At 48.1% G+C, this 20,970-nt stretch overlaps 1 protein-coding gene across 1 annotated transcript in view; it reads left to right on the forward strand.

Annotated features, from left to right (window-relative positions):
• si (sucrase-isomaltase) overlaps positions 1-20,970 on the forward strand; it is a 220,702-nt gene that overhangs the window by 64,624 nt on the left and 135,108 nt on the right. The window contains exon 15 of the mRNA XM_070882329.1: positions 2,934-3,051. Within this exon, the coding sequence (XP_070738430.1) occupies positions 2,934-3,051 (118 nt within the window). The remainder of the gene's footprint in view (positions 1-2,933; positions 3,052-20,970) is intronic.

Here is a 20,970-nt window from a genome sequence, read left to right on the forward strand (position 1 = left end):
TAATTGTTCTTTTCCATTATTTTCCCCAGCCAGTTCAATGATCTGTTGCAGTGACAGCAACAGGAAAAATGCAGGGAACAGCGCCAGCCCTTATACATGGTCTTCTTCAACCTTACAAAGGCCTTTGACACTGTCAACCACGAGGGTCTATGGAGTGTCCTCCTCCGTTTCGGATGCCCCCAAAAGTTCGTCACCATCCTCCACCTGCTCCATGATGACATGCAGACCGTGATCCTTACCAACGGATCCATCACAGACCCAATCCACATCCGGACCGGGGTCAAACAGGGCTGCATCATCGCCCCAACCCTCTTCTCAATCTTTCTCGCCGGCATGCTCCACCTCACAGTCAACAAACGGCCCACTGGAGTGGAACTAAACTACAGAACCAGTGGGAACCTTCTCAACCTGAGCCTCCTATCAACAATACCACCCCAACCTCTGTCTTCAAGCTACAGGACGACGCCTGCATCTGTGCACATACAGAGGCTGAACTCCAGGACATAGTCGACGTATTTACTGAGGCGTATGAAAGCATGGGTCTTATGCTAAACATCTGTAGACAAAGGTCCTCCACCAGCCTGTCCTCACTGCACAGCACTGCCCCCCAGTCATCAAGATCCACGGCGTGGCCCTGGACACCGTGGACCACTTCCCATTTCTCGGGAACCTCCTATCAACAAGAGCAGGCATCGACGACGAGATCCAACACCGCCTCCAGTGCGCCAGTGCAGCCTTTGGGTGCCTGAGGGAAAAGTGTGTTTGAAGATTAGGCCCTCAAAATTGCCACCAAGCTCACGGTCTACAGGGCTGTAGTAATACCCATCCCCCTGGATGACTCAGAGACATGGACCATGTACAGCAGACACCTCAAGTCACTGGAGAAATATCACCAACGATGTCTCAGCAAGATCCTACAAATCCCCTGGGAGGACAAGTGCACCAACATCAGCATCCTCATCCAGGCTAACATCCCCAGCATTGAAGCACTGCCCACACTTGATCAGCTCCGCTGGGCAGGCCACATAGTTCGCATGCCAGACACGAGACTCCCAAAGCAAGTGTACTACTCGGAGTTCCTTCACGGCAAACGAGCCAAAGGTGGGCAGCAGAAACATTGCAAGGATACCCTCAAAGCCTCCCTGATAAAGTGCAACATCCCCACTGACACCTGGGAGTCCCTGGCCCAAGACCGCCCTAAGTGGAGGAAGTGCATCCGAGAGGGCACTGAGCACCTCGAGTTTCAACGCCGAGAGCATGCAGAAATCAAGCGCAGGCAGCGGAAAGAGTGTGCTACAAACCAGTCCCACCCACCCCTTCCCTCAACGACGATCTGTTCCACCTGTGACAAAGTCTGTGGCTCTCTTATTGGACTGTTCAGCCATCAAAGAAATCACTTCAGGAGTGGAAGCAAGTCTTCCTCGATTCCGATGGACTGCCTATGATGATGACAAAGAGGACCTCTCTCCTCCTATTGACCTCCTGCACCAAAGCCTCCAGTGCTGCATTGGAGAATCTTGGTCTCACCATTAATTGTTCTTTTCCATTGTTTTCCCCAGCCAGTTCAATGATCTGTTGCAGGCAGATTGCATCTTCCATTTATGAAGTGCAGACTGGCTTTAAGAAGTGCAGGCTAGCTTTAATTGGTGCTAGCCTTGCACAAACTTGAGCCCCTGTTGAGTGTTAAGCAGCTCAGCAGAGCATTCAGCACGTGCCTGAATGCTACAATCATGGAAGTGAGCAGGCAGCATGAATGGGAGCGGGTTGACCGCGCACTGTGATCCCTGCGTCTGTTTTCGGGGGAAAACCAATTTCTAGGCCTGTGGTTTTTCACAGCAGCATAGTTGAGTTCCGGACCTTGGCATGTGAAGTTGAATCTGTGTCAGTTGCAGTCAATATCAATGGGATGTATATTGGATGGGTTCAACAATAGGTGGGCGATCCGCTCCGGCAGATTACTGCCCAGGTGGTGAAAATTTACCCCTTCATCATTTGTTTCAATGCACTGCCTTATATTTCGAAGTTTTTTATGATTGCTTTATAGCATATCTTCTTTGACTCAATTCTATATTTCACTATAAAACACTGCATGTTTTGCTTCATAAAAGGTTATGTTTCTGCCATTCTGTAACAACATTTAGACAACATCTCAGGAAAAAAAATACTTGGCTCAGAAAAGAAACATGTTCAGTTTTTTTTTCTACAAAGAAAAGTACTTTTAAATATAGTGTTATTTACAACATGTAATTTTAAGGCTATTTACCTTTTAAGTAATCTTCACTTTCCAGAACTACTTCTTATCCTTTAACTCCTGTATAGTAAGAGTAAGGTCACTATTGGGGAAATGGTTGGATGGAACATTGCGTCCAAGTTTTAGCAGCTAGGTTGTTCTTCACAAGCTACAAATACCATTTGAACTTACCCTGCACTCGGGTTTTCTCTCTCGTTATATTGGTCTTTGTCAAACATTTCTTCCAGATTTGTGAATATATTTTTAATTCAGGGCCTTTGCTGGCATGTCAAAACATTGCTTTTGAGAAGGTGTTGTCAGAACAGGTCAATGTCTTCCCAAATAAGATAGGTTTTGTGTTGACTTTTTCTACCTTGTTCTGTTTTACTTGTCAGTTTGGACTAATGCCAGTGGAGATATTACGTGGGGAATATTTAATGACTTCTCTGCATCGCTGCATGGGATTTGCTTTTGGGACTTGAGAGTGAGAAATCCTAATCTATAGGGCAATACACCACTGAATACCATGACCAAAAATAAGCTTTTAAGATAAAATCCATACACAATGGAATTTGCACTATAATTCTTCAGTTTATGCCACTACAATTTTAGAGGAAAAATATGCCCAAAGTTGTGTGTGTAATCTTTTTATGTTTGCTTGTAAATTACAATCATCCTTTTTATATAATATTTTCTTTTGAAGGGATTCTTGATAAACTAATGTACGAGAAGACCCTTTGCATGGATGCCAAACAGACTGGGGGAATGCATTATGATCTTCACAGTCTTTATGGACACTCAATGATACTTGCTACTGAACAGTAAGTGTTAAATGTAAGAGTATATTTTAACATGTTGAGGTGAGCCAGTGTTACAGTGTGAAAGAGTTAGTCAATAATTTTATTGTTCCACTGCATTACAAATCATACATGTTATCACAAACTGTCCTCTGGAGGCAGAAACGCAATCTGTATGTTAAGCTTTTCTGGTAGAGTTACAGACCATGGGGTAGATTTTCATCTTGCGGCCTGGCCGTAAAACTTCTATTGAAGATTGCCCACCCATTCTAGAAACCGCCCAATCGTCAATTCTACTCAAATCAATGGGATGAAAATTAGATGGTTTGTATATTTCTTATTATTTGCTCCTAGGATGTGGGCATCGCTGGCAAGGCCGGCATTCATTGTCCATCTCTAATTGTCTTTGAGAAGGTGGTGTGAGCCACTTTATTGAACTGCTGCAGTCCATATGGTGAATGTGTTGTTAGGGAGTGAATTCCAGGATTTTGACCCAGCGACAATGAATGAATATTTCCAAGTCAGGATGGTGTGTAATTTGGAGGGGAACTAGGAGGTGATGGTGTTCCCATGCGCATGCTGCCCTTGTCCTTCTAGGTGGTAGATGTTGCGGATTTGGAAGGTGCTGTTGAAGAAGCCTTGGCGAGTTGCTGCAGTGCATCTTGCAGATGGTACACACTGCAGCCACAGTGCGAACAATGGGGCACAAATCAGGTGGACTGTTTTGTCCTGGATGGTGTCGAGCTTCTTGAGTGCTGTTGGAGCTGCACTAATCCAGGCAAGTGGAGAATATTCCATCACATGCCTGACTTGTCCTCGGACATGATGGAAAGGCTATGGGGAGTCAGGAGGTGAGACACTCACTGCAGAATACCCAGCCTCTGACCTACTCTTGTAGCCACAGTATTTACGTGGCTGGTCCAGTTTCTAGTCAATGGTGACCCCCAGGATTTGATGGTGGGGGATTCAGCGATAATAATGCTGTTGAATATCAAGGGGCTGTGGTTAGTCACTCTCTTGTTGGAGATAGTCATTGCCTGGCACTTGCATGGCACAAATGTTATATGCCACTTATCAGCAGAAGTCTGAATGTTGTCCAGCTCTTTCTGTATGCGGGCATGGATTGCTTCTGAGGAGTTGCGAATGGAACTGAACACTGTTCAATCATCAGCGAACATCCCCATTTCTGACATTATGATGTTGGGACAGTCACTGATGAAGCAGCTGAAGATGGTTGGGCCTAGGACACTGCTCTGAGGAACTCCTGCAGTGAAGTCCTGGGGCTGAGCTGATTGAACTCCAGCAACCACAACCATCTTCCTTTGTGCTAGGTATGACTCCAGCCAGTGAAGAGTTTTACCCTGATTCCCATTGACTTCAATTTTACTAGGGCTTCTGGATACCACACTCCATCAATGCTGCTTTGGTGTCAAGGGTAGTCACTCTCATCTCACCTCTGGAATTCAGGTCTTTTGTCCATGTTTGAACAAAGGCTTTAATGAGGTCTGGGGCTGAGTGGTCCTAGCAGAATCCAAACTGTGAGTTGGTGAGCAGGTTATTGGTGAGTAAGTGCTGCTTGATGGCATTGTAGGTGCCACCTTCCATCGTTTTGGACTTGTCCTGCTTTTTGTGGGCAGAACATACCTGGGAGTTTGTTGGGTAGATGCCAGTGTTGCAGCTGTACTGAACAGCTTGGCTAGGGGTGCAGCTAGTTCTGGAGCATAAGTCTACAGCACCATGGCCGGGATGTTGTCGGGGTCCATCGTCTTTGCTGTATCTAGTCCGCTCAGCTGTTTCTTGATATCACGTGGAGTGAATCGAGTTGGCTGAAGACTGGCTTCTGTGATGGGGGAACCTGAGAAGGAGGCCAAGATGGATCATCCACTTAGTACTTGGTTGCAAATGTTTCAGCCTTGTCTTTTGCATTTGCGTGCTGGGCTTCGCCATCTTTGAAGATGGGGATATTCATGGAGCCTCCTCCTCCCGTTAGTTGTTTAATGATCCATTATCATTCATGACTGGATGTGACAGGACTTCAGAGCTTTGATCTAATCCACTGGTTGAGCGATCTCTTAGCTCTGTCCATAGCATGCTGCTTCTACTGTTTAGCCAGCATGTAGTCCTGTGTTGCAGCTTCCTCAGGTTGGCATCTCATTTTTAGGTATGCCTGGTCCTGCTCCTGGCATGCTCTTCTGTACTCATTGAACCAGGATTGGATCCCTGGCTTGAAGGTAATGGTAGAGAGAGGGATATGCCAGGCCATGAGTGTAAATTCCTTACTCTACAGCATGAAACCACACGAGGCACATTCTGGGGACAAGGTCACTCTGTGACCTTAACTCTTTATTCACAGCACTCCACAAGTGATGACCCTGCGTGGGACTTCCCTTTATATACCTGGGAGATCAGGTAAGAAGTGTCTCTCACAAGTTCACCCCTTGTGGTCAAGGTGTGCATCTAGGTTGTGTGTATACAGTAATACAGTGGTGTTACATTGTGGTTACATACATGACATCACCTTCCTCCCCAAAGTCTTGTTAGGATCATAGGTTTGGTCTACGCTCCCTCATGGAGCGCCGCGGTTGGGGCTCTGGTTGTTGGACACTGACGTGAGTTTCTGTCACCTGTGGTGATTCCAGCCTGTCCGGGCTCACCGCAGGGACTGTGCATTCTTCTAATTGCTCTTGTTGCTCGTTCACTGGCGGTGGTGTGAGCTCCATCTCATGACCTTCTTCAGATTCCTCCGTGTCGATGCTGAACCTTTTTTTTACTTGGTCCAGATGCTTACGGCATATCTGACCATTGGTGAGTTTTAACATGAGGACCCTATTCCCCTCTTTGTCAATTACAGTACCCTCAAGCTATTTGGGCCCCATGACGTGATTGAGGATGAATACAGGATCATTTATTTCTCTACGTCTCCCCCTCGTATTGCGGTCATGGTACTCGTTTTGTGACTTGCGCTTGCCCTCAACTGTGTCCGTTAGGACTGGGTGAATGAGGGACAACCGGGTTTTGAGTGTCCGTTTCATAAGTAGCTCTGCTGGCGGGACTCCCGTGAGTGAGTGCGGTCGAGATCTATAGGCCAGCAAGAGGCATGATAGGCGGCATTGTAGGGAGGGTCCTTGAATCCTGAGCATACCTTGCTTGATGATTTGGACCGCACGTTCCGTCTGGCCATTGGAGGCCAGCTTGAATGGCGCAGTCCTGATGTGGTTGATGCCATTGCCCGACATAATCTCCCGGAATTCGTAGCTTGTGAAGCATGGGCCATTATCACTAACCAGGATGTCCGGCAAGCCATGGGTTGCAAAGATCGCACGTAGGCTTTCCACAGTGGTGGATGACGTGCATGAATTCAGAATGATGCACTCGATCCATTTCGAGTACGCATCGACCACAATAAGGAACGTCCTTCCCATGAACGGTCCCGCGTAGTTAACATGAATGCATGACCATGGCCTGGTGGGCCAGGGCCATCGGCTGAGCGGGGCCTGCCTGGGGACATTACCCAACTGGGCACATGTCATGCACCTGCGAACACAGTGTTCCAGGTCTGAATCAATTCCAGACCACCAAACGTGTGACCGGACAATGGCCTTCATCAGCACAATGCCTGTGTGCTCGCTATGGAGTTCCCTGATGAATGTCTCCCTGCCCTTCTGGGGCATAACTACCCGGCTACCCCATAGTAGGCAGTCGGCTTGGATGGAGAGCTCATCCATCCGTCTGTGGAACAGTCTGACCTCCTCAGGGCATGCTCCGTGTGCGGACGCCCAATTCCCAGTCAGGACACATTTCTTAATCAGGGATAGGAGGGGATCTCTGTTTGTCCAGATTTTGATCTGGCGGGTTGTGATGGGGAAGGCATCGACAACCATGACCATCTCAGCGCTTTGCTCCGCTGCACCCTCAGTGGTGGCCAATGGAAGCCTGCTGAGCACGTCAGCACAATTTTCAGTGCCGGGCCGGTACCGGATGGAGTAGTCATAAGCAGCCAGCATGAGAGCCCATCGCTGTATGCGGGCTGATGCATTGGCATTGACAGCCTTGCTGTCTGACAACAGGGATGTTAATGGCTTGTGGTCCGTCTCTAATTCAAACTTCCAACCAAAGAGGTACTGATGCATTTTTTTTTACACCATAGACACATGCGAGCGCTTCTTTTTGACCATCCGATATCCCCGTTCTGCTTCAGAGAGCGACCTGGAGACATAAGCCACAGGTTGTAGTTAACCCTCAGCATTGCCCTGCTGCAACACGCACCCAACCCCATAGGATGACACATCACATGTCAGAACCAATTTTTTACAGGGGTCGTACAGGGTCAACAACTTGTTTGAAAAAGTCGGTTTCGCCCCCGATCAAAAGCCCGTTCCTGATAGTCACCCAAAACCAATCGCAACCCTTACACAGGAGCACATGTAGCGGCTCCAACAACGTGCTCAAGTTCGGCAGAAAGTTCCCGAAATAGTTCAACAGTCCCAGAAATGAACGCAACTCCGACGTGTTGCAGGGCCTGGGTGCTCGTTGAATCGCCTCTGTTTTGGATTCGGTGGGCCGAATCCCATCTGCAGCAACCCTCCTGCCCAGAAACTCAACCTCAGGAGCTAAAAACATACATTTAGACTTCTTTAGTCGTAGGCCTACCCGGTCCAGTCGGTGTAGCACCTCCTCCAGGTTGTGGAGGTGTTCCTCGGTGTCTCGACCCATGATGAGGATGTCGTCCTGCAATAAGATCGTTCCAGGAATGGATTTAAGCAGGCTTTCCATGTTTCATTGAAAAATCGCGGCTGCTGATCGACTGCCAAACGGGCACCTGTTATAAACGAACAGTCCCTTGTGCGTGGTGATGGTGGTCAGTAGCTTAGATTCGTCGGCCAGTTCCTGGGTCATATAGGCTGAGGTGGGTTCCAACTTGGTGAACAGCTTGCCGACTGCCAGCGTGGCGAAAAGGTCTTCCGCTCTCGGGAGCGGGTATAATGTGGATAAATGTGAGGTTATCCACTTTGGTGGTAAAAACAGAGAGACAGACTATTATCTGAATGGTGACAGATTAGGAAAAGGGGAGGTGCAAAGAGACCTGGGTGTCGTGGTACATCAGTCATTGAAGGTTGGCATGCAGGTGCAGCAGGCGATTAAGAAAGCAAATGACATGTTGGCCTTCATAGCAAGGGGATTTGAGTACAGGGGCAGGGAGGTGTTGCTACAGTTGTACAGGGCATTGGTGAGGCCACACCTGGAGTATTGTGTACAGTTTTGGTCTCCTAACCTGAGGAAGGACATTCTTGCTATTGAGGGAGTGCAGCGAAGGTTCACCAGACTGATTCCCGGGATGGTGGGACTGACCTATCAAGAAAGACTGGATCAACTGGGCTTGTATTCACTGGAGTTCAGAAGAATGAGAGGGGACCTCATAGAAGCATTTAAAATTCTGATGGGGTTAGACAGGTTAGATGCAGGAAGAATGTTCCCAATGTTGGGGAAGTCCAGAACCAGAGGTCACAGTCTAAGGATAAGGGGTAAGCCATTTAGGACCGAGATGCGGAGGAACTTCTTCACCCAGAGAGTGGTGAACCTGTGGAATTCTCTACCACAGAAAGTTGTTGAGGCCAATTCACTAAATATATTCAAAAAGGAGTTAGATGAGGTCCTTACTACTAGGGGGATCAAGGGGTATGGCGAGAAAGCAGGAATGGGGTACTGAAGTTGAATGTTCAGCCATGAACTCATTGAATGGCGGTGCAGGCTCGAAGGGCCGAATGGCCTACTCCTGCACCTATTTTCTATGTTTCTATGTTTCTATGATCTTGTAGGGACACCCAATTGATGGTGGCCTTGTCGTCGCCAAAGATCCTGACAGAGCCATCCGCTTTTAGGACGGGAACAATGGGGCTCGCCCAGGTCACTGAATTCAACAGGCGAGATGATGCCCTCTCTCAACAATTCGCTTTCGATATTTTCCCGCATAACATACGGCGCCGCTCTGACTTTGTGGTGCACTGGCCTGGCATCCGGAGTGATGTGTATTACTACTTTGGTGCCTTTGAAAGTCCGGACGCCAGGTTGGAATAGTGAATCGAATTGTTGTCGGACTTGTGAGCACGAACTCCGCTCCACAGATGACATTGCGTGAACATCCCCCCATTTCCAGTTCATCTCGGCTAACCAGCTCCTCCCCAACAGTGCAGGACCATTACCCAGGACAATCCAGAGCAGCAGCCGATTCACTAACCCATTGTGTGTGACAGCCAACATTACACTGCCTAGCACCGGAATGATTTCTTTAGTGTAAGTCCGGAATTGTGTCTCAATACGTGCTAATTTGGGTCTACTGGCTTTAAATGGCCTTAACTTCTCAAACTGCTGAACGCCCATGAGTGACTGGCTGGCCCCAGTGTCCAGCTCCATACGTACTGGAATGCCATTTAATAAAACTCTCATCATCATTGGTGGCGTTTTGGTGTATGAACTGTTCGCCGCATGGACCCGCTGAACCTCGGCGTCCATCAATTTGCCCCAAAGGTCACCCTGCCTCAAAGGACCCTCTTCTGGTCCCTCCGCCTCATATATTAATCTGGTTGCAGGCTTCCTGCACATTCGAGCTAAATGGCCCTGAGATTGCAATTTCTGCAGATAAACTGTTGAAATCTGTAAGATCTGGCTGAGTGTTTTTTCCACACCTCCAGCATGAGTTAAAGTTTCCATTGTTGGGAACAAAGGGACTATGGCCAGACATTCTGCACTGACTGTCCCTTTGACTGCTCTTAAGTACCCTATTAGTGGGTGTCAATGGCCCCATCCCGGGCCGCATTGTCCGCTGTGATGGCGTGAATGTCCGTTCAGCCTGCCATTGTATCTGTTGGAGTCCTACTCTGAGGTCTATTGCTGCCTGGCGAATGTCGGACTGCCCCTGCCAGCCTGCGGGGCTCTAAGTCACATTAATGATGTTGACTCCCTGACCAATCACCGCGTTAGAGGCAGAATTGCGCGCGTATATTATTTTTGTCTCTTCCTCCCCCACCATCAAAGTTTGAACTAACAACGCCGCCGCTTCCAAGGTCAAATCCTTGGTCTCAATTAATTTGCAGAAAATTCCCGCATGACCGATGCCCTCGATAAAGAAGTCCCTTAGCATCTCCCCCCTGCAGGTGTCTGTGAACTTACAGAGGCTGGCCAAACAGCGGAGGTCTGCTACATAATCCGGTATGCTCTGTCCTTCGCGACGTCGGTGGGTGTAGAATCTGTGTCGGGCCATATGTATGCTACTCGCCGGTTTGAGGTGCTCTCTGATCAGTTTGCTCAGTTCTTCAAAGGTTTTGTCCGCCGGCTTTTCGGGTGCTAGTAAGTCCTTCATGAGCGCTTAAGTCTTTGGTCCGCAGCTGGTCAAAAGATGAGCCCTTCGCTTGTCGGCCGCTACATCCCCCAGCCATTCTTTCATAACGAAGCTTTGCTGAAGCCTCTCGACAAAATCGTTCCAGTCTTCCCCAACACAGTACCGTTCCTCTGCACTACTGGTGGCCATTCTCATGGGTCGTGAGTTCCCGTTTCTTGTCGCCAATGTAAAGTCCTTACTCTACAGCATGAAACCACACGAGGCACATTCTGGGGACAACTTCACTCTTTGACCTCAACTCTTTATTCACAGCACTCCACAAGTGATGACCCTGCGTGGGACCTCCCTTTATATACCTGGGAGATCAGGTGAGGAGTGTCTCCTACAAGTTCACCCCTTGTCGTCAAGGTGTGCATGCAGGTTGTGTGTATACAGTAATACATTGGTGTTACATTGTGGTTACATACATGACAATGAGGTTACAGATTGTGGTGGAATACAATTCTGCTACTGCTGCTGATGGCCCACAGGGGCTCATGGATTCCCTGTTTTTAGCTGCTATGTTTGCTCTGAAACTATCCCATTTAGCACGATGGTAGTGCCACACAACACAATGGAGTGTGTATTCAATGTGAAGACAGGATTTCATCTCCACAAGGACTGTGTGGTCACTGCTACCAATGCTGTCATGGACAGATGCATCTGGGACATGTAGATTGGTGAGGATGAGGTCAAGTAGGTTTTTCCCTCATGTTGGTTCTCTCACCACCTACCATAGGTCAAGTTTAACAACTATGTCCTTCAGGACTCGGCCAGCTCGGTCACTAGTGATGCTACTGAGCTACTCTTGGTGATGTACATTGAAATCCCCCATCCAGAGTAAATCCTGCATCCTTGCTACCCTCAGTGCTTCTTCTACGTGGTGTTCAGCATGGAAGAGTACGATGCAGTGTGGTGTGTCCGGTTTTATCCTTATTCTTGTTTTTTGCAACAGTTTTATATGACTGAGTGGCTTGGTAGACCATTTCAGAGTCAATCACATTCCTGTGGCTTTGGAGTCACATATAGGTCAGACCAGGTAAGGATTGTAGATTTCCTTCCCTAAAGGACATTACTGAACCAAATTGGTTTTTACAACAATCCGATAGTTTCATGGTCACTGTTAAGGATACTAGCTTTTTATTCCAGATTTATGTAATAAATGGAATTAAATTCCCCTCTCTCCCTCCCCCACAGTCTCTCTCTCTCTCTCTCCCACCCCCCAGTCTCTCTCTCTCCCACCTCCAGTCTCTCTCTCTCTCGTTCTCTCTCCCAACACCCCCCCCAGTCTCTCTCTCTCTCTCCCACCTCCAGTCTCTCTCTCTCTCCCACCACCCACCCACCCCCCCAATCTCTCTCTCTCTCTCTCCCACCTCCAGTCTCTCTCTCTCGCTCTCTCTCTCCCAACACCCCCCCCCAGTCTCTCTCTTTCTCTCCCACCTCCAGTCTCTCTCTCTCTCTCCCATCTCCAGTCTCTCTCTCTCCCGCCACCCACCCACTCCCCTGCCAGTCTCTCTCTCTCTCTCCCACCTCCAGTCTCTCTCTCTCTCTCGCTCTCTCTCTTCTTCCACCCCGCCCCCCTCCCCAGTCTCTCGCTCTCTCTCTCCCGCCCCTCCACAGTCTCCCCCTCTCCCCCCCAGTGGGATTTTGATCACGTCACTGGACCATTAATCCAGGCCACTGGATTACTTGTCCAGTAACATAACATCTATGCAACCATATCCGATGGGTACTGGATAATGGGCGACCAATACATAATGACAGTTTTACATCCATGCGGCAAGTTGAAAATCTGCCTCATGCAAAAAACATCTGCATTGCCTGCTCCTTCATGCATTCAGCATTCTACACTGGATCCAGTTTAGTATCTGTTCTTGCATATGCCTGAATTCCTGTATATGCCATCAACTAGGTACGTTCCATACTTACCTTAACTGAAGACTCAGTATTTGGTAGAAAAATGTATTTTAGTGATGAACGAGTCAGTATTTATCTTCTTAGAATCTCAGGTGGTTACAGCAGCCAAATTTGTCATCGAAACATAGGCCTCCCCCGAAGATGGCCGCGGATTTTGCGATGCGATAGCAACCCATTCCCATTCGGAGGACTGCAGGTAGCATGTAATATTCGTGCTGCTTGATCATTTAAATGATCACTGAACACTGAACACGCTGCTGAGTGGCTGAACGCTCAGTCTGGGGCCCAACTTTGTGTGAGGTTGGCTCCAATTAAAGCAAGCCTCCATTCTTAAAAGCAGTTTGTGCTCCTTAAAAGGGAGGTGCCTTCTGCCAGGAACAGGTGCTGGACCTGGTTGTGGAAGCAAGTGTTACAACGAAGACGACTGAGTAGTAGCTCAATAGGGCAGGGCTCCAAAGTTCACGGATACAGCACTGGAGGCCTTGGTCCAGGAGGTCAACTCGAGGAGAAAGGTTCCCTTTCCATAGGGGGCCAGCAGGCCCTCCAGGCAAGAAACAAGACTGCAATGGGAACAGATAGCTGCTGAGGTAAATGCCAGCAGTCTAGCCTCCAAGAACCTGGATTCAGAGCAGGATGAAGTTTAACAGCGTCACACGTGTGCTCAGGGTCAGTGAATTAATCTTCAAATGCCATATCTCACCATCTGCACCACTAGCCCCACACACTGCTCAATGCACCACACCCCCATCACTCACCTACCAAAAATCTCCACCAAACGCTACTCGAACCTCACATTCATAGCTTCACCTCACCTGCACACACTTACCACTGTTGTAAGCCTCACAACAACATTTCACAGCTTGAATACACTGGGCTAAAAATTGAATGGAACAGAGCCACCTGTTAGCACTGGCGAAGGCCGCTACTTGGACGCTAAGCACTTACCGCCCTGGCGCTGTTAGTGCCTGCCGCAAACTTCCTTGGTGGTTTAGTGGTGGCGCTATCAGTTAGCGCTGCGCACTCTAGCGCCACCCACTTGATGAGGTCATGAGTGTGCATTATGGTGCTAGCGCTGCGATCCCGAATTTCACTCCTTTTGCCTGCCGTAGTGCCTAGCGTTGTTACCGGCGGGGTGAGCAGGCGTTCCGTGGAAGCTCCCGGGGCGATATTATAAAGCAGGAGCAGGTGGGTGTTCAGTGTAAAATCTTTTAACAGTGCTGTGATTCTGTGAGGCCTGACATACTGCTGCTGATGCTTCCAATGCTCCTTTCAACTTTCTCTCATTTTTCGGGTGGTCCAGCTGACCTCCCTTTTGGCGCTAGGATGCCGGTTTCCTAGCGCCAGAATGTCATTATCACTGCAGCGCTACCGCAACGTAGCATCCTAAGAGTAGCATGGAATGTTTCCCTTAGCGCTCCACTCCCCTCTTGGGGCGCTAATAGTGAATATCCCGGTTGGAGATGGTAAACATCGGCAGGTCCTAAAATTAACGCCCGGGCAGTGTCACCGCCTCAAATCAGGCTGTAATGAATTTTTCCCCCACTGTCAGTTATTCAACCATGACAGGTCCATTACCCAAACACATTATACTATACTTACTGAAACAATTCCCTGTCTCTTGCAAGAAAAGGTGGCACAGAACCGGCGCCAGCAGACCTTAACCAGCAGGGAAGAGGCTCCCGTGCATCACCTCACCCATTTGGAGGGACGGTACTGCTCATTATTGGCAGGAGCATGACTGAACCTGTGGCCAACAGCGAGGCTGAAAAAATAGAAGATGCCGGTATCCTCATATGTTATACTCCTTCTCGCATCCTACTTCCTCCTTATCCCACAATTTCTTCTGATTTACAATATGCACATGGTGTAAGCATGCACCTCTTGCTTTCCCCCACTCCCTCACAACAACCCTAAACTTGTGCCTTGCTCATTTCAGACACCCAAGAAATCCAGCCTGGCAGTAGGTCAACATGAAGAGGGAGAGGAGAGTTATTAAGAAGAAGAAGAAGAAACACCGTCACTCATTTTCACACTCCCAGCCACCAACTCAGATACTGTCAATCCACATACTTTAGAGAAGGACAGGTGGAAAGGAGAGCTCGGGTGCCAGATTCCTGAAGGGCGAGGTCGCACATGAATTCTGCTGCACAGAACTCAGATGAAAACTTTGATGTGGTGGCCTACAGAAGAACGCTGAAGCGTATGCACAATGAAATGCTTGGTGCATTGGCAGGCCTGCCAGAAGGCCTGAATGCAATGTCAAGGAGCATGGAGGAGTGGAGGAGTCCAGCTCCAGCCTTGCACGGGGCTTTGGGAAGAGTTTTGAGCCCATTCTTTCATGCACTTGGACAGGTTGGTGAGTGGGCAAATGCATGGCAGATGCAGCATAATGTGGATAAATGTGAGGTTATCCACTTTGGGGGCAAAAACACGAAGGCAGAATATTATCTGAATGGCGGCAGGTTAGGAAACGGGGAGGTGCAACGAGACCTGGGTGTCATGGTACATCAGCCATTGAAAGTTGGCATGCAGGTACAGCAGGCGGTGAAGAAGGCAAATGGTATGTTGGCCTTCATAGCTCGGGGATTCGAGTATAGGAGCAGGGAGGACTTACTGCAGTTGTACAGGGCCTTGGTGAGGCCTCACCGGGAATATTGTGTTCTGTTTTGATCTCCTAATCTGAGGAAGGACGTTCTTGCTATTGAGGGAGTGCAGCGAAGGTTCACCAGACTGATTCCCGGGATGGCAGGACTGACATATGAGGAGAGAATGGATCGACTGGCCCTGTATTCACTGGAGTTTAGAAATATGAGAGGGGATCTCATAGAAACATATAAAATTCTGATGGGACTGGACAGGTTAGATGCAGGAAGAATGTTCCCGATGTTGGGGAAGTCCAGAACCAGGGGACACAGTCGAAGGATAAGGGGTAAGCCATTTAGGACCGAGATGAGGAGAAACTTCTTCACTCAGAGAGTTGTTAACCTATGGAATTCCCTACCGCAGAGAGTTGTTGATGCCAGTTCATTGGATATATTCAAGAGGGAGTTAGATATGGCCCTTACGGCTGAAGGGATCAAGGGGTATGGAGAGAAAGTAGGAAAGGGGTACTGAGGTGAATGATCAGCCATGATCTTATTGAATGGTGGTGCAGGCTCGAAGGGTCGAATGGCCTCCTCCCCCACCTATTTTCTATGTTTCTATGCACTTGTAGACCCAACCATCATGCCGCGTCTGATGGCCGCTGTCTCAGTTTCCAAGCCTTCCTACATTTGAGTGCTGTAATGGAAGCTCAGTCTGAAGTCATGCAAGCTCAGCTCACTGCCATGCAAGCATAGACTGCAGCCATCGTGCCTGGGTTTACCAGTGCTGAAAGGGGCGTGCAGGGATTCACAGCAATCCAGCAGTCTCTACTCCAGCAGATGATTAGGATTGCTGAGGCATTGCCCCAGAGAAGTGGCATTGGATCGTGAAGGACAATCCTCTGTCCTCTCTCAGGGTGACAGCATTTGTCCCCCCACCACTGCCACTCGGCCAGTGCCCTTGCCCTTGTCGGTCAGACAGCTAGCCCAGACTCTTGTCATCCATGTTGAGGTAGTGCAGTCCAAAACGGGGCCGACTAGGCCCAGAGTTCCTCAACGTCTTCCTACAACGTCATCTTTAGTCTCCCCCACTGATAATCAGCAGCCTTCCACCAGCCATGCTACAGCCACTGGGGTAGCACTGTGTAGGAGCACGAGAGTAGGCACAAGCATATGCAAGGCATTCACTAGGGAAATGCACAAAAGTAATTAGTTTATCTTTTGATGTAATATAGTATGGATAGATGGATAAGGTTTGATTGGAATGTTTGCTTTGGGTGGCTTTTATTGTAGCATTGTGGCCAAGAAGACACTGTGATGGTTAATAACAGAGGGAAGGTAAGGTGTGGGACTCAGGTTGAATGGGAAATTGGGATTGCATTCACTGGTATCACAGGTAGATGATTCGTTCCTGGATATCTGGGTTGCCTCCTTTCTTCTGCTTCCTTCTCCTCCTCTTCCATTTCCACTTCTACCACTTCCTCCTCCTGCTGCTCCTAAGCAGGTGACTATATCATGATGGCCAGGTTGTGGCGGATACAGCAGATTACAACAAATGGGGACACATGGTCCAATGGGTACGGGAGGGCTCCTTCAGAGTGAGCCAGGCAGCAGAGCTCTTGCTTCAGCATCCCGATGGTCTTCTCTATGATGTTCCGTGTCGCAGCATGGCTCTCATTGTGGCCAAATGCAGTTTGGTTGCGGAGCGGAGTCATGAACTATGTCGTCAGCGGATAGCCCTTGTCGTCCAGTAGCTGCCCTTAGGTTTGTCATGGTGGCTCAAGGTCTGAGGGAAAAGCAGACAGGCACAGAATAAAAGCATCATGAGTGCTGTCAGGATATATGGCATGCAACATCATGATGTGCTGAGCATAGTTGTACACCAACTGCACATTCAGCGAGTTGTAACCTATGCGGTTGCGGTACATCTCAACATTTAGAAGCAATACCCGCAATGCCACGTGCGTGCAGTCAATGGCGCCCTGCACCATGGTGAAGTCCACACAAGTCATGCTCTTTCTGCTTTTCTCTGGTTAGAGAGAAGACAATGAAGTCCCCTCTCCTGACATAAAGAGCTTCTGCCACCTCTCTTATACAGCAGTGGACAGCGAACCTTGAGATGTTGCAGATGTCGCCTGCTCCAGCCTGGAAGGAACCCGACGTGAAGAAATTCAGGGCCACAATCACCTTCACAGCCACTGGCAGCGCTGTCTTTGCCTTGGAGTGAGGCTGCAAACAACGGGTGCTACGCAACAGAATTTCTGGACCATAGAATTCTTCAACACAGAAGAAAGCCATTTGGCCTATGATGGTTGTACCAATTCTCCAAAGAAGCTTGTCATTTAGTCCCATTTCCCTATCTTTTCCCCATATCCTTTTTTAAATTAAATATTGATCCCTCTCCCATTTAAAAGCTAATGCAGATCCTGTTATCACCACTGTTCTCCTAAGTTATCCCATGTCCTAACAGCACTTTGCACAAAAACATTCTCCAAACTTTTCCTTTGTTTGACTTAACGTAGTTTGCAATCTCTTTCAAAATCAGTACACATATCCTGCACAATGCAGATACCAGTATTACCTATATGTATTATGCTATTTTTAAAACAACATTTTAGCAACTAAGGACAGACAAATTTATTTGTGTAACCATATGAAAGTAACTGGGACATTTTGGAATTTTAATTAAACAGCTTGTGCTTTTGAATAGCTATTTTTCAGTTTGGAACGTTAAATTGCTCAATGTAATATCTGAAATTCTGGCCTAACCCACATTCTCCATGTTATGTATGCAATTAAGGTTCAAACTGAGTACTGTTTAACTAAGCAAGGTACAACCTTGCTTCTGCTTTATTTTGGCCCAAAGTGCCTGACTCGCAAAAACGGCTGGCCTTTTATACCAGAGCAGCACCATGTGCGTGCTGCTCAGTGGCCTCCAGCAATGACACCATCTGGTGGCTACATACAGCATGTACATACAAGACAATACCTTCCTCTGAGATCTTATCACAGTCTTTCACGGGTTGAGACAGTCCGGTGCTTTACGCTCCCGGGTTGACCATCTCAGTTCAATTCTGGCCTTGGGTGAATGTGCGGATTCTGTTGTGACTGGTGGCTGGATGGCTGACTTGTTGCGGGTGGCAGTGGCCATGTCAGGAATTGCAAGTCCATTTTTATTGAACAAGTCTGTGATGGAAATTCCGGGTTCACTGATGACCCTTGAGTCTACTGAAGGCTGCTGGTTGGTTGGTTGGTCATCGATGGTTTCTTCGTCCGACTGCTCTGGCTCGTCTGTGTGCCTCAGCTTTGTTTGATCCATGTGTTTCCTGCAAGTTTTCCCATTCTTGAGCTTAATAACAAATACTCTGTTGCCTTCCTTGGCCATGACTGTACCAGCGATCCATTTGGGACCCTGACCATCATTAACAGAAATCTTGCGTGACACAGTTGCGCGATCGTCGCACCCTTGTTGACTCTGTCGTCTGGATTCAACATGATTACTTAAATCCGAGTGTACAAGAGATATCTTGATCTTAAGACCTCTTTTCATCATGAGTTCAGCAGACGAGACCACTGTGAGTGTGTGGGGTCTTGTCTAGTAACTCAGCAGTATGCAAGACAAGCGGGTCTGCAGTGACTCTTGGGCCCTCATGCTTTGCTTGATAATTTGTACTGCACATTCTGCTTGCCCGTTCGCCGCAGGCTTGAACGGTGCTGACCTTACATGTTTTATACTATTAAATTATCCAAACTCCTGAAACTCCTGACTGGTAAAGCATGACCCATTTGTCGCTCACCACTATGTCAGGCAGACCATGTGTCGCCAACATGACATTGAGATTCTCTATGGTTACCGTGAACGTACTGGATGACATAATTATACATTCTAACCACTTCGAATCGGCATCCACCACCTCTAAAAACATCTTGCCCAGGAAGGGACCTGAAAGATCTACATGGATCCTGGACCAAGGTTTGGATGGCCATGACCACAGACTCAGCGGTGATTCCACTGGTGCTTTGCTGAGCTGCATGCAGGTCCTGCACTGATGCACATATGCTTCCAGCTCAGAATCGGTTCCTGGCCACCATACATGGGACCTGGCGATGGCCTTCATCATCACTATACCAGGATGTGTGCTGTGTAACTCATGCACAAACTTCTCTCTCCCTTTCTTGGGCATTACAACTCGCTTGCTCCACAATATGCAATCTGCTTGAATAGACAGTTCGTCCTTGCGACGAATGTATGGTTTGGCCACCTCGCACATTTGCTTAGGTATGGCAGACCAATCCCCTTTGAGGATGCAACCCTTTACCGCCGATAATATCTGGTTGTGGCGTTTCCACCTCCGGCAACCAGCTCAAAGCATCGGCACAATTCTCTGTGCCAGGTCTGTGGCGAATGACATAATCATAGGCAGATAATGTCAGCGGCCACCTTTGGATGCGGGATGAAGCGTTGGTATTGATACCTTTGCTTTCGGAAAACAACTAAATGAGCGGCTTGTGATTGGTCTCTAATTCACAAGAGATTAATGTGCAAAGTTAAAGCACATGGGATTGGGGGTAGTGTGCTGACGTGGATTGAGAACTGGTTGTCAGACAGGAAGCAAAGAGTAGGAGTAAACGGGTACTTTTCAGAATGGCAGGCAGTGACTAGTGGGGTGCCGCAAGGTTCTGTGCTGGGGCCCCAGCTGTTAACATTGTACATTAATGATTTCGACGAGGGGATTAAATGCAGTATCTCCAAATTTGCGGATGACACTAAGTTGGGTGGCAGTGTCAGCTGCGAGGAGGATGCTATTAGGCTGCAGAGTGACTTGGATAGGTTAGGTGAGTGGGCAAATGCATGGCAGATGAAGTATAATTTGGATAAATGTGAGGTTATCCACTTTGGTGGTAAAAACAGAGAGACAGACTATTATCTGCATGGTGACAGATTAGGAAAAGGGAAGGTGCAATGAGACCTGGGTGTCATGGTACATCAGTCATTAAAGGTTAGCATGCAGGTACAGCAGGCGGTTAAGAAAGCAAGTGGCATGTTGGCCTTCATAGCGAGGGGATTTGAGTACAGGGGCAGGGAGGTGTTGCTACAGTTGTACAGGGCCTTGGTGAGGCCACACCTGGAGTATTGTGTACAGTTTTGGTCTCCTAACTTGAGGAAGGACAATCTTGCTATTGAGGGAGTGCAGCGAAGATTCACCAGACTGATTCCCGGGATGGTGGGACTGACCTATCAAGAAAGACTGGATCAACTGGGCTTGTATTCACTGGAGTTCAGAAGAATGAGAGGGGACCTCATGGAAACTTTTAAAATTCTGACGGGTTTAGACAGGTTAGATGCAGGAAGAATGTTCCCAATGTTGGGGAAGTCCAGAACCATGGGTCACAGTCTGAGGATAAGGGGTAAGCCATTTAGGACCGAGATGAGGAGAAACTTCTTCACCCAGAGAGTGGTGAACCTGTGGAATTCTCTACCACAGAAAGTAGTTGAGGCCAATTCACTAAATATATTCAAAAGGGAGTTAAATGAAGTCCTTACTACTCGGGGGATCAAGGGTTATGGCGAGAAAGCAGGAAGGGGGTACTGAAGTTTCATGTTCAGCCATGAACTCATTGAATGGCGGTGCAGGCTAGAAGGGCTGAATGGCCTGCTCCTGCACCTATTTTCTATGTTTCTATGTTTCTATGAACCTCAGACCAAACAGGTATTAATGCATTTTTTTAACACCGTACATACACACTAAAGCTTTTTATACCATACAGTCAGCTCTTTCTGCTTTAGACAAATTTTTGGATACATACGCGACAGGTTGAAGTTTCCCCAACTCATTAGCTTGTTGTAATACGCAACCAATTCCATATGACGATGCGTCACAGGACAAAACTAAACGTTTACATGGGTCATAATGTATCAGCAGCTTGTTCGAGCAAAGCAGATTAGTAGCTTTATCGAAGGCTCTGTCATGCAATGCGCCCCACACCCAGTTGTTGCCTTTTCTCAATAGCATTTGCAGTGGTTCAAGTTAGGGGCTCAATTTAGGTAGGAAGTTACCAAAGTAGCTG

This window comes from Pristiophorus japonicus, chromosome 6 (assembly GCF_044704955.1).
Source record: "Pristiophorus japonicus isolate sPriJap1 chromosome 6, sPriJap1.hap1, whole genome shotgun sequence".
In the NCBI taxonomy this organism is placed as follows: domain Eukaryota; kingdom Metazoa; phylum Chordata; class Chondrichthyes; family Pristiophoridae; genus Pristiophorus; species Pristiophorus japonicus.